The 12,510-nt window shown below is 40.1% G+C and overlaps 1 protein-coding gene across 1 annotated transcript in view; it reads right to left on the reverse strand.

Annotated features, from left to right (window-relative positions):
* Positions 1–12,510, reverse strand: part of VWF (von Willebrand factor) — a 144,134-nt gene that overhangs the window by 87,122 nt on the left and 44,502 nt on the right. Inside the window, exons 16-19 of the mRNA XM_068400423.1 lie at positions 11,692–11,932; positions 10,764–10,858; positions 9,305–9,465; positions 1,615–1,718 (exon numbers count right to left, since the gene is read on the reverse strand). Of these exons, the coding sequence (XP_068256524.1) occupies positions 1,615–1,718; positions 9,305–9,465; positions 10,764–10,858; positions 11,692–11,932 (601 nt within the window). The remainder of the gene's footprint in view (positions 1–1,614; positions 1,719–9,304; positions 9,466–10,763; positions 10,859–11,691; positions 11,933–12,510) is intronic.

Here is a 12,510-nt window from a genome sequence, read left to right on the forward strand (position 1 = left end):
ACAACGGCATTGCCAGAAACAAAACGCAGTTACAAGAATGAAGCAACATGGTTATGACTATGTTAAGACTGAAGATTGTAAGAATGACTGAAAATAAAAAGACTGTGCATGGTTATTGCAAAGAATCTTGCAAATGTCACAACAACACCTAGGAGTTTTACACCTTACTGTTCTTGTTTCAATAAAATTTTCATTGTGTCTGTTTTTCAGCTGAGTCACTTTTACCTAGATGCAATGTAAACAGGTTATAGTATATGCATCTATGTAAAACTATCAACTTCTCTTCCATTTTTCCCCATTCAAACCTACTTTTCCCCAGGTTTAACTGTAGTACATGATTCACAATGTAATATGTAGCTGCAAAGGAAAAAAATGAAACAAAACATTGGAAGGTCAATATTTCCATACAAAATCATAAAACCTTATATCCAAGTCTAACTTACACTAGTTAGGAGCCATCTCATTAGTTTAAAAAGACAGCACTTGATATCACTTCACAAGTGATATCACAAAACAAAACCCAAACCAAACGACACTTTAGTGGTGCTGATTCTCTGATCCAACTCCACCCAGTCATATAGAGGACAACAGAAACATTGCTCCTGGGGATGCCACAGGCAGGGCTGGGCAGGGACAGTTCAGGTAAAATGTACAAGAGATCCTGAAGTCTAAGTTCAAAGAGAACAGTTTCCACATTGCTGGTGGCTGGATGTACTACACCCTGGACTCAGAGCTCTGCAGGAAAGGGCCACCATTCCCTCCACAAGCACACATGGAGAGCAAAGCACCTCTCCAATGCAGCAAGCATGCTGTGCAGGCAGAGCCAAGAACTGTCCAGCAGGCAAATACCCTATACCTCACCCAACACTGTGCCGAGGGCTTCCCTCCACGCAAATCTCACAGCCCAGCACTTTCTTTTGAACCTACTAGTTCTTTTTCAAGAACCAAACAGGATAGATAGGGGTGTCAGTGAAAGACACGGAGCACTTACTCTTTTCTTCTAAGAAGATATCACCAACTCCCCTTGTTCCTTTCTTTCTTCCTCCTCCTGAAGATATCAATGGACTGAGTGCTCATGTGAGGTATAAGAGGCCAGCTCTGTTTTCTGCCTGATTCAAACTCCTCTAACATTTTTCTGAAGAGCATCTGTCATATTATAGCTGGTATACCACACCCTTTCTGCTGATGCATGCTTCTAGCTGAAAAGGACTGATTTGAAGGGGCCCAGACAGCAAAAAAAAAGGGAATGTACAGCATGACAGCAGAGCTTAGCAACAAAATGCAGGCTCCATTCCTCCCACCCCAGAGGAGCTCCTATATTGTTATCTTGTGGTGCAAGATCAAGGAGTAAATCCACTGGCTAGTGGTTACAGTGGACCTGCACAGACACATGGACTACCTATTTGTAAGGTACCAGGTACAGTTTGCCTGATATTGCACTGGTCTGATGCGACATATGAAGGGAAGATGCTGGTCTGTACAATACGTGCACTATTGAACTGAAAAAAAATGACTTTATATAAAATAGATCTGTTAAGCAAACACTATATTTTTTTTTAGAAACATGTTAGGTGCCCTAGAGAAAAATGGAAAAATGCAGTTCCAGTGGCTCACCAGGTGTTGCAGTCATTAGTCACTGTCTCTTCCTTGGCATATTCTTTTCCATTGTGAAAACATGGGCATCTCTCAGGAGCAACGCACTTGTTTTCATGTCTCACCTAAGCAAAACACACAGTTTGTCAGCATGCGAGTCTGTTGGTATGTGCCAGTATAAAGAGGAGTAAGCCCAACAACATGTGGATAAAGAATAAAGAAAAGGATAGAGGAAGCGGTTCAAGACTATCTGAGGTAAGAAAGGTTCAGCACTGCTAATACTTTTTTTCCTACTAATGTAAGTACAGTTACGGGTATATAAATCACAGTCTTGTTCCAGGGGCTGAACACCAGCTTAAGCTGCTGGGAGAATAAATTAGACTATAGAAGAAATTCATGATGAGAAATTTCAATTTGACCAAAACCAGGATAGCTAACCTGAATATGGAGAGCTGGTGAACAGCACATGCTTCTCACACACAACAAATTGAAGGATGGCGTACTAGAAAAGCAGTCAGCTGCAGGGCTCAGCTGGGCTAACAACTGAAATATGACCACTGAGGAGGAGACAAGGAGCCGCAGTGTCAGAAGAACTCAAGTGCAAATGAAGATTCGGTTGTCACAGGCAACATCCGTGCAAAAAAGCCCACTCCCCTGTCTACTTGCCTTTGAAAATTCTGGTAGTCACTCATTTTCTTTCAAAGGCCTATTTATTGCCCAGAAGGCAGGATAAATATCAGTCCATTTGAGACATTATTCCACTCTCACAGGCACTGTGGCTGGGAAATAGGTCATTATGTTCTGTCTACAATTTTTTCTTTTTCGGTTTTACCCTACTGATCATAGTTTCTCATAAATAACAACAAACAACCAAAAAACAAGTAATGCCATTAGACTACTCAGTTTTTTCCATTCCTTTTCTCTGTTTTTTCTGTGATTATGCCCTTTCCATTTTGAACACAGACAGTTTTAGAGTATCAAACAAAACCTATGCTGGCTATGCTGTTTTTCACTTGGACATGGTTCTGCAAAGCCCAGGGTAGGTTTAGCTCATGCTTCATGGAATACCAAAATGGAAAGCACTTCCCCTCCCTCTCATTCAAAAGTCACAAAATATCACCTTCCCACTTTAAATTCTTTCTGTAAAATCATTAAAATAGTTTCTTTTTTACCATTAAATACTGGCCAATGAGATCAATGCAGTCTGAACGCCAGGTTAATAAAGTAGAATTGCTCTGTCTTTTTCTATGGGGACCAAGAACTGCCACAGGGACTACTAATAAAAAGTATTTCACAGCCCAGAGACCTTTCATTCATATGCAGCTCCACATGCTCCGTAGCTTATGGAGAGATATATTATGCCAAATAAACTCATGCTGATAGAAGGAAGATGGAAATAAAGAAATGTTTTTATAGATGATAGAGCTGAGGCTCTGCCTCAGACTTAATCTCCACAAAGGACAAGAAGAAAACAGGCCAGAGAGGACCGTATGTTTCCAAGGCTGTTTAATTCTTTCCTTCCTTCCTGGTGACATTCAGGAAAAAAACAATACATGACTTCACACTTATGGCTACACTTCTGAATTTTTCCACAGTGGTCAGCAACACAGGTCACAACAGACTTGAGGGCTGGCTTTTGGATACAAAACTTGGGATTAGATTTGTGGTTAGTAAAAGGAGGATTAGGACCTCTTCTACTTGCTCCCTCACATATTGACATGAAGCTAGTCACAGCCTATCCCCAAGTCTTAAACTTAATAGACTGATATTAGTATTTCTGTCACCGAAATTGGGAATAAAACTCGGGTTTTAGCATTAACAAGTAGGCATTACTTTATTCGGCCGAGGGACATGGGGGATCGCTCCACCTAACATGTCCGCTGAGGGACAAAAGCACACTCATTATATAAATTATAGAAAAATGAATATTCATACAATTCCCAAGAAAAGCCCGCCTATTCCAAGAAACCTTATGCATATGCTAACACATTATGTAATGTCTTTGTGCATGCGTACTAAATTGGGGAGGGGGTCTTTGGTAGTCTCTGGTGGCCTAAACCCCCATAGTTATGCTGTCTGCTGAATGACCCCACTTCTGCGCAAGCGTGGTTGATGCCTTTCTTTTGACGCATGCAGGTGTCTCCAAGGAAAAGAGCCTGTTCTGATTCTTACAGGAGTTCTCTCTTCTCCTGGCACCAGAGCTGTGAATCAAGTCATTTAAGACACTACAAAGATGTTGTTCGCAATCTTATTTATCTTTGGTCCTTCTAATTAGTGAGGAATTTAACAGAGACCTTGGCTTCTCTAAGAATAAGCACAAGCAAGAGCCAGTGATAGCTATAACTTTAAGCGTTATCAGTCCTAGAAGCAGACACTGTCTGCAAAACACGCAGTTACTTTCAGAACGTACAGTTATTTTAGCTGAAAGGAAAATTGGTTCTATTTAAAGGTTACACAAAGTAGGCCTTTTAGGGCCTATTTTGAGGCCTACTTCTACTAAACTGTCTGGTATCATTTCCATCACAAGTGTATAGCCACTGTGAAGCTATAGTGGAGCAACTGTTAATCCACCAACAAAGAGGGAAGACTACCTTGTCTGAACACTGTGGAGTGGGTACGTGGGATTTAGAAAGCTGGACATAAATACTCTAAGTGGACTCATTATTCTTGCTGTAAAACTTAATGGATGATGATTTTGTTAATAGTAACACACAATCTACTGGTCATATTGACACCACATCCAAAAGCTGGTATATCTGGCAGCGCAGCGCCATGCTGTATTACAAGGCTGTTGAGCACAGTACCATGTGGTACTACTAGGCCAGTGGCATTGTTCACGAACAGCTGGACTTCCTGTGGAAGTCTCTCAATCCATCAATAGATAGCATTTAATACAGGAGATCTAACAGTTCTGAAGGCCTGAGATGGTGGGAGGCATGAGTGTTAGGGGGGCAACCACAAGAAAAGACACAGTTTGTAATGAGAACAGCTGCTGTTCACACGTCTCACACCTGTGTGATGATGCCCCTGAGAGCACATCCTTGGGATTATAAATGGTTGACTAGCTGATGAAGCTACACCCTAACTAGGGGATCTGACAGAAATGTCCATCGTTTCCTTGCTCTGTCTTATTAATTGTTAAGCCTTGACAAATCTTGCAAAAAGATTTCAGAACCTTTAAGATGCTTCTCCCCTAAACTCTGCCTTGATGAGGCTGAATTTTAATCTCTCTTGGTCAACACAATTTTGATGAGTATCTCACTGTTAAGGGAAGCTCAGATTTTCACTCTGTTCCTCCTGATACACCTGAGGGCTTCAGCAGAAAGTCAGCCAAAGGTATAAAGAAGTAAGAGATTAAGTAAAGGAAGTGGGTCAGATTAGAACCCAAGAGCTGATATGTTTTAACTAAAACAGCCTGTCACCATTTCTGTGCAGACAAAGACAAGTCGAAAACATGTTAGGACAGACTACTCAAAATGTGCTGGTTTTACATTTGTCTTTTCTTTCTTATGTTAGCTGTATGCTGCTTTAGTTGTTTTATGAAGCATTATCCTTGGGCAGATGCACATAACAGAAAACTGGTACCCTCATGAAGACTCTGTCACATAGGATAAGCCTACACTGAAGAATATACAACAGAGCTAGCAGGAAAATTAAAACAGCATTCATATTAAGTTCCTGCTGAAAACAGTTTGGAAGAAAAAAGCCCTTGCACACTTTTCTGATTAAAATGTTTAGGGGTTTTTTTTTTCTTTTTTTCTACTAACATATCATAGTTTTATTCCAGCAGCCAGAATACTGTAAAATGTTTCATTTCAATTTTAAACCTTAATTTTGATTCAGTTGTTGGAAATTGAAAAAAATACATTTTCTAGTTTTGGAGCATCTGGATTTTGTGCTTTCTGATTGTTCTGCTCGTCTTTTTCCCCAGAAAGGTGGTTAACACTCCATTTATATATTTATTAATATTTTCCAACGGGAAAAACCTGGAGTGCAGTAAACTAATCTGAGAAAACATATTTTCCCCCACACTTCTGCACATATGTTATGATTTATCTTTTCTGCTCTGCAAAAGGGTGACAAGTATGGACAATTTCCCACCCTCCAGATGATCAAAGACAAAAAAAGAAGAATTACTTTTCATGACATAATAAACGTTTCTATTTTCAAGAAATCAAAACAATGTAAAGTAGTAAGTCAAGATGAACTGCAAAATTTATATTTCAGTTGAAAGAAATTAGATTTTGCCTGCATTTTCTGACCGGGGAAATAATCAATTGATTGGGAATTTCTCACTCCAGCAAATTTTCTAATTCAAATCTAGCCAACTGCAGCACCATGTTCATGAACAATCCTTAGTTTTTTATTATTATTTTTCAGATATGTAATTCAAAATTGGCAGGCAATTTGTGCATAAAGATTTTAGACTATGGATTGCTCTGTTTAAGATTGATAAATCACCTAACTGATCTGTAAATATCTCTTTATTTACGTAGGGATAACATTGCACTTAATTACATATTAACTGCTACACACACTTGCAGATTATACTAGAGAGTTTTTTATGTAAGCTATGTATCTTTGATTGTGTTTCCTGGTGGCATGAACCATTTTAGAGAAGGAAAAAGATTAAATTTTTTGGTAATAAATTATCCATGACCATTCATGATTTTTATATGCTATCGTACTGCTGCAAAGGAAAAAAAAATCTTCAGTAAAATAGCACAGGTTCTTCAGAGTGATGATATGTGCAACTATTTATTCCCATAAATGTTCAGTAATCTGTTACTTCCCACAGGCATTCCCACAAAGAGTAGCTCACCTCCGTGTGTGTTTGTAAATTAAACAGGATTACAGAACACCAACAAGGGAAACTGACTTGTAAAAGAAATACTAATAACTTTTTCTAGTCCCTTTATTGCTCAGCTCTGTTGGTATAAGTCTAGAAAACACAGACTTTGTGACCTTGCAGCGCTTTCCCTCAGTGTGTCCAGAGTCTTTAAGGTAAAGAGAGGCAGGACAGAAAGGAGAACCTGGTCACCACCCCAAATCCTTCTGTCTTTGGCAACTGATAGTGGGAGCACACAGGCTCATTGCAGAATGCAGAAATAAGGAAAAAGCCTCCCCCAAACCATGCTGGTTAGGTACCTATTGGTGATAAGGAGGAAATTGTTCTTTGACAACAAGCTGGCAGGTCCCCTGGAGCCACATCGCAGGAGTCCAATGCATGGCAAAGGGCACCCCCATAATGAAAGCACCGAGCTTGATCCTGTCTTTGCACAGCTGTGGTTACAACAAAATCATCTGGCTTCTCCCATCGTGACTTTGACAAACGTGTTATCTTGTAATTTTTATTCCCTGCCGGATGGAAGCCAATGAGAAAAAGCAATTATAGACTGAGTTTACTGGAAGATTGAACCATACTGTCATCTAGCGGACAAAGAACTTATTTTACTAGGTTTTTTTAAAAAAATACTGGGCCCGATTCTTGTATCTAAAACCTGACAAACCATCTTGTTGAATTCAGTGGCATGTTTCACATCTCTGCAGAGTCAACTAGAGTTTCCTATTCCACAATGCCAAGGACTGTTTCTCCTGGCAAGAATTTTATGAAACAATTGTTTGAATGATAGTTCCAACCTACTGAAAAGTAATATGAAATTCTATACTAAACATGAAGGTTAATTACTAGGAAGGTGATTTTGGGGGGTTTGGAGGGTTTTTTCCCTTTTTTTTTTTCCCCCTGTTGAGTAGTTATCATAATTTGTTTTCCATCATTATCTTTAAACCATACTGTTACCATATCCTGGCACTGAAACTATGTCTCAAGCCCCTTCACCAAATCACAGGGATCTGATTGTTATGTACAGAGAAAGACCTATTTACACTGGAGCTCTTTTGTAAGTTTATACTCAAACTTTTGTAAGTTTATTTATCACAGTATTTTTTAGGAAAATTCTTCTCTAAAACTAAAGACATTTAAAAACTGAAATGTGAAAAGAAGCAAGACTTGTTTTAAAATTGTGGTGAAAATTTGCCCAATGTTGATATGAATGCCTTCAAATTATGTTCTGTATTTTTAACTTCAGACCTACAAGATACTTCACAAGCCTGAGATTTTGTCTACAGCTGGCATCTTATTCTGCAGTAGCATCTATTTACATACATGTGTGTTTATCAGCAAAATATGATAGCAAAGTTAAAAAAAAATACATGAATATTAATGCTAGAAACAACTGTGGTGTGAGAATTTTTTTTTTTTGTTCATTTCTAGTAAGACAATTAAAGGGATTTTGGGGGAGAAAACACCTGTATTCATATAGATGTAGAAAAAACAACACACCTTTATAAAAGTACATGGTTCCAGGGAAAGTTAATTGCTTTTTAAAATTGAACTTAAACTAGTGGATGAAGCTAACTCATTAGAGCTGAAGCCTAAACATAAACACACATCTCAACCCTAGAAGTAATAACCCATACCTTCTTTGCTAACAGTCAACATCCAGTGCATATTAATCTGAGCCTGAACCTTGAGTAGGTATAACAGTAAAAAAATAAAAGTTATCTTTTGCATTTCTAGTCTTCCTGGGTTGCAGCATTTGAAAACATCTTACTTTAGCATATGCCCCTCTGAGTCAGAAAACTGCACCAGCAGATCTTTAAGTACCACAGATATCAAATAAAGTCTCACAATTGTAGATTATTTTAGCCTTCAAACAAAATACAGACACAACCTCCACACTTTTTCCAGCATCTATCAGGTACTTGCAACTCCATTTCATGTATTGAACTTCACAAACTTCTTAATCCCAGCAGTTTTCCTGGACAGACAACTCAAAAGTGCCATTTACTTAACTTCATAAAGGGTGTACCATGTGCTCCACCTCCTCCTATGCATATGATGCCTGGGACTATACCCCCAGCCCCCAGTGAGATCCTGTGCACAACTCTTCGCCTGCCCAGAGAGTGTTGCACAGCGCTGAACACTGATGTGTTTTTCTATTGCTCAGAAAACAGCAGCAGCAAGCTGCTGTCTATTCTACTTCGTCTGCTTTTTATCAAGGCTCTAAATTGATGTTGAGTTCACAGTCACCGGCTTAGCAAATAACTATTTGCTATTTGCTGTATTTCAAAATGGCTAAACTAATGATGAAATTTGAGGGTTGCAGGGGAACATAACCCCAGTCTCCAGAAAGCACCTTACCAGTTAAAAAAGCATGCTCAGCACACCATCTGCAACTCCAGGACACCCTCTAGCATCATCTTAGCAAGTTTCGTGTCCCACATTCCTTCTCATGGGGAACTCTCACTTTTGTACAAGACACAAGAAGGCAGCAGCAGAGATGGAGACTTGACAAGGAGGCAACTAGTATCAGCAGGAGGGTCTGGTTGGATGTAGAGTAGGTATTTGGGGTGTGGGTGTCTGTGCACTTCTGTCTCTCTGACTAGGGAAGTTCGGCAAGACTGAGGAGGAGTTTGGGAGGAGAGTTGAAGGAAGACATAAATTGGTCTTAAAGTGGGTTTTGGCTTTTTGATTATCAATTATTATTACAGGCTAAGCTTCATCTTCTATGCAGATACACTAATATAAATACTTTAAACCAGCCACAATTTGGCAGAGTCAATACTTCACAACTGCATCTTTCCAAGCCACAAGAAGACTACTGGTAGGAAAAAATGAAGGCAAGAAAACAAAGAGGAGTCTGCTTACCATCCCTTTTGGACAGAGGCATCCAGATATGCAGCCGTGGCTGATGCACTCCAAGTCGTAGTTCTGGCAAGTCTTGGCACACTCCAAACCTTCAGCTCTTGGGTTGTTTGCAGGACAGATAAATCTTTCCATGGGGGATCTGCATGTCAAGCTCCTTTTTACTTTAAAAAATAAATTTACAAAAATTGCAATTAGAAGTCAAGTATTGTTAGCACACTATTTTTCTAAAGGATTGGTCAACATTGTTATTAGAAAACTAATTTAGGATATAGAATGGAGCAACACCACTACACCACTATGAATGACATTGTAAAGTAACAGTCTCCACTTCCCATGAAGTGACCTCAGGTAGGCTATCATAAAAGCATGAATTCTAATAACAGAAGCAAAAAAAGCTGCACAAGAGTTCAATTCCAGATTGCACTAGGACTACGAGCACACTTTAGGGTGAAACATATTTCAACCTGTAGGCAGTGTACACTACCAATGTCAGCACAAAATTGATGTTCTGAGAAGCAACAGGACCATATATTATTGTGTTTAGACTCACTTCCAACATGAAGTATAACTACATGGGTGACTGTCAATAACAATGCCCTTAGCTTAAACACAAAGTTCTCAAACTCTTTGAGAACTCAGGTTCTGACAGAAGATCAGAATTTCCCAAGAAACTCCAAGTTATTATTTCAAGCGATGCTAGAAATATGCCTCTCTGAGGTTTTGTAAGTCTTCACACCAGTATCACGAAAATTATGTCTTAATAACACTACAGCAAGAGTTTGGTGAGATATACACCTAGAAGGCTTAATCTGAAGGACATTGGGGGACAACCAGTGACACTGTTACTGGTGGTCTACCTAAACCCCCTCTCCCATCACAATCCTGTAAGCTCCACCCATATATCACTGGAGAACCTCAAAAAAACACAGACCACTGACGTCCTGTTTTCCACTGCAGTGCCTAGCTCTGCAAGGCAGTTGTCAGTCTCCTGGAAAGTTTTACCGGCAAGATGCCTGGCGGCTGGAGGGCCCATTCAGTGCCTGGCAGCACTCTAAACCTTCAAGCCACAAAAAGCTTTGACCGCACCAGAAAGGAGATCTTGCAACCTGCTAGTCAGAAACAGGAGGTATAAAGCTGGCTAGTTACTGATGTCGTGTGATCCTCAAATAGCAACTAGGGCCTCAGATCACCACCAAGGGACCCCTTAACCTCTTCACCTTAAGACAGACTGCAGCGGCTAACCGTGATTTTGAGAGGTGGGACACAATGAGACCTGCACCCTCCCATGCAAACATTTTGTTTCCATCTTGTAAAAAATAAAATGTTAGAAAAAGACTCAAAACATCACCAGCCACTGCAACCTCTGGTACTTCTTCACTATTCTAGATTGCCAAAAGACTGAAGAGGAAAAAAAAGAAAAAAAGTCAGAAAAAATATTAATTTTTTAAAGCATACTAACTTCTGGCAGATGGCCTCTCATCAGCGAAAACATCTGGCAGGAAGGCACCAGGAACTCCATTTGTACTGCAGTGCATGAAACCATTTTCACAATAGCTAAGAAAAATAAATAGAGCTTATATTTAACGAAGTGACATCTAGCTTTCATTCACACTGTTGTTTTCACACAGGCCCGTAGGGAACTTGTCAGAGTACCAAAATTGCACCTCTCACTGGGGCTGATCTGTTGCTCTCCATCCACTGTGCTTATCAACCTTAAAGGCAAACCTTCCTTAAGATAGCCGCTGTGATACACTATCAGGGTAACCCAGCTGTATGCTATCCCTGTCCCGCTGAATCCAATTCATCTGCACAGGCATAAAGCTGTGCAAGATAATAGTCAGGACTGCTGTGGAGAGAGTTAAGGGACCACTTAGTGCCTGCAACTTACCACTTCAGTGGTAGAGGAGAAAAGGAGAAGACACTGTTCCCAAAACTGGGCTGGCCAGGAGCCACCCAGCAATTACATTCCTGCTCTCGGTGTACCGCTACTCAATTTAACAATTAGAAAAGCTTTTTAATATCTGTATCTTTGATAGAGGTAATTGGGTTTTAACGTTTAAGAAATGTATCGCAGTACATTAAAGTGATATTTTAAAAGCCTACAAAGTAGCTAATGTCATTAATTAAATTCCATTTCAAACTGGCAGACACTGTTCATGGAATGGTGGTCAGTCTTGTTTTTGACTAAGGTGGCATTTGAAATTATATGGATAGAGATGCAACAGCAAAACCCACCATTTGGTTTGTTGGAGGCAAAAACTTGCCCTCTTTCAAACTAGTTTCAGCAGAGGTAAAGGAACTGAGGAACCAAACCAGTTAGACACTCACAGTATCCAAAAATTTCTGAGTCACAGCATGTAGGGATGAGTTATGAACATTGCACTTACCACATGGTGTAATGATCCGAAAAGACGTCCTCTGGCTGGAAGATCTCACCGTCATAGTAACAAGAGCAGTGGGACTTTGGCACACACTGGTCACGCTCATCCAGGTAGTGCCCGTGGGGACAGTAGCATCCTTCCATGCAGAGTTCATCACAGTCCTCATCCGGGTAGGACAGAGATCTGCAGGTCTGGTTGCATGGCATCCCACACTGCCGGTACACTTGGCCTTCAGGACAGGTCATTGCTGTTGAATGATGTGCACATCAGGGAGACTGGCATTTGATCCAGAGTCAACTAAAGGAAGAGCTGCCTAAACCAGACTGAGAAGCTGGGGATTAAAATGTATTATTTACTTAATTTACTCATCAATGGAGGCCTATATTATACCATTTCTCCTTAACTCTGCAGCACCAGTGAAGCCTAGGGCACTGCCTATATACATATGCACACACAAGCAAAACCTTACTACATGCAGTTCCCAATAAATGTTGGGATTGGATTGCAACCCCTGCCATGGAAACCCGTCCACAGAATTTAATCCAGAACAAAAACCACGGGCTCTGTCCAACCTCTGTTGTTACTTGGATCTACAAGTTAGGAGGCATTAAAAGTGTCATGCATTACACCTTCACACTTCTCTTCCTTTGCAACATGGCTAGGGACAATTTGGTCAAAATAAGTAGAAAAGTAGGTTTCTGCCTTGACAAGCAGGTGCTGCAACAGTTTAAAGCCTCACATTCCAGAAGCTCTTAGTGATTTCTGTGGAAACAGGTGCAAATAATAAAGTCATCTAGTGATCGTGGAGCCAAACCTTGGCTACTA

This window comes from Nyctibius grandis, chromosome 5 (genome assembly GCF_013368605.1).
Source record: "Nyctibius grandis isolate bNycGra1 chromosome 5, bNycGra1.pri, whole genome shotgun sequence".
Lineage (NCBI taxonomy): Eukaryota > Metazoa > Chordata > Aves > Nyctibiiformes > Nyctibiidae > Nyctibius > Nyctibius grandis.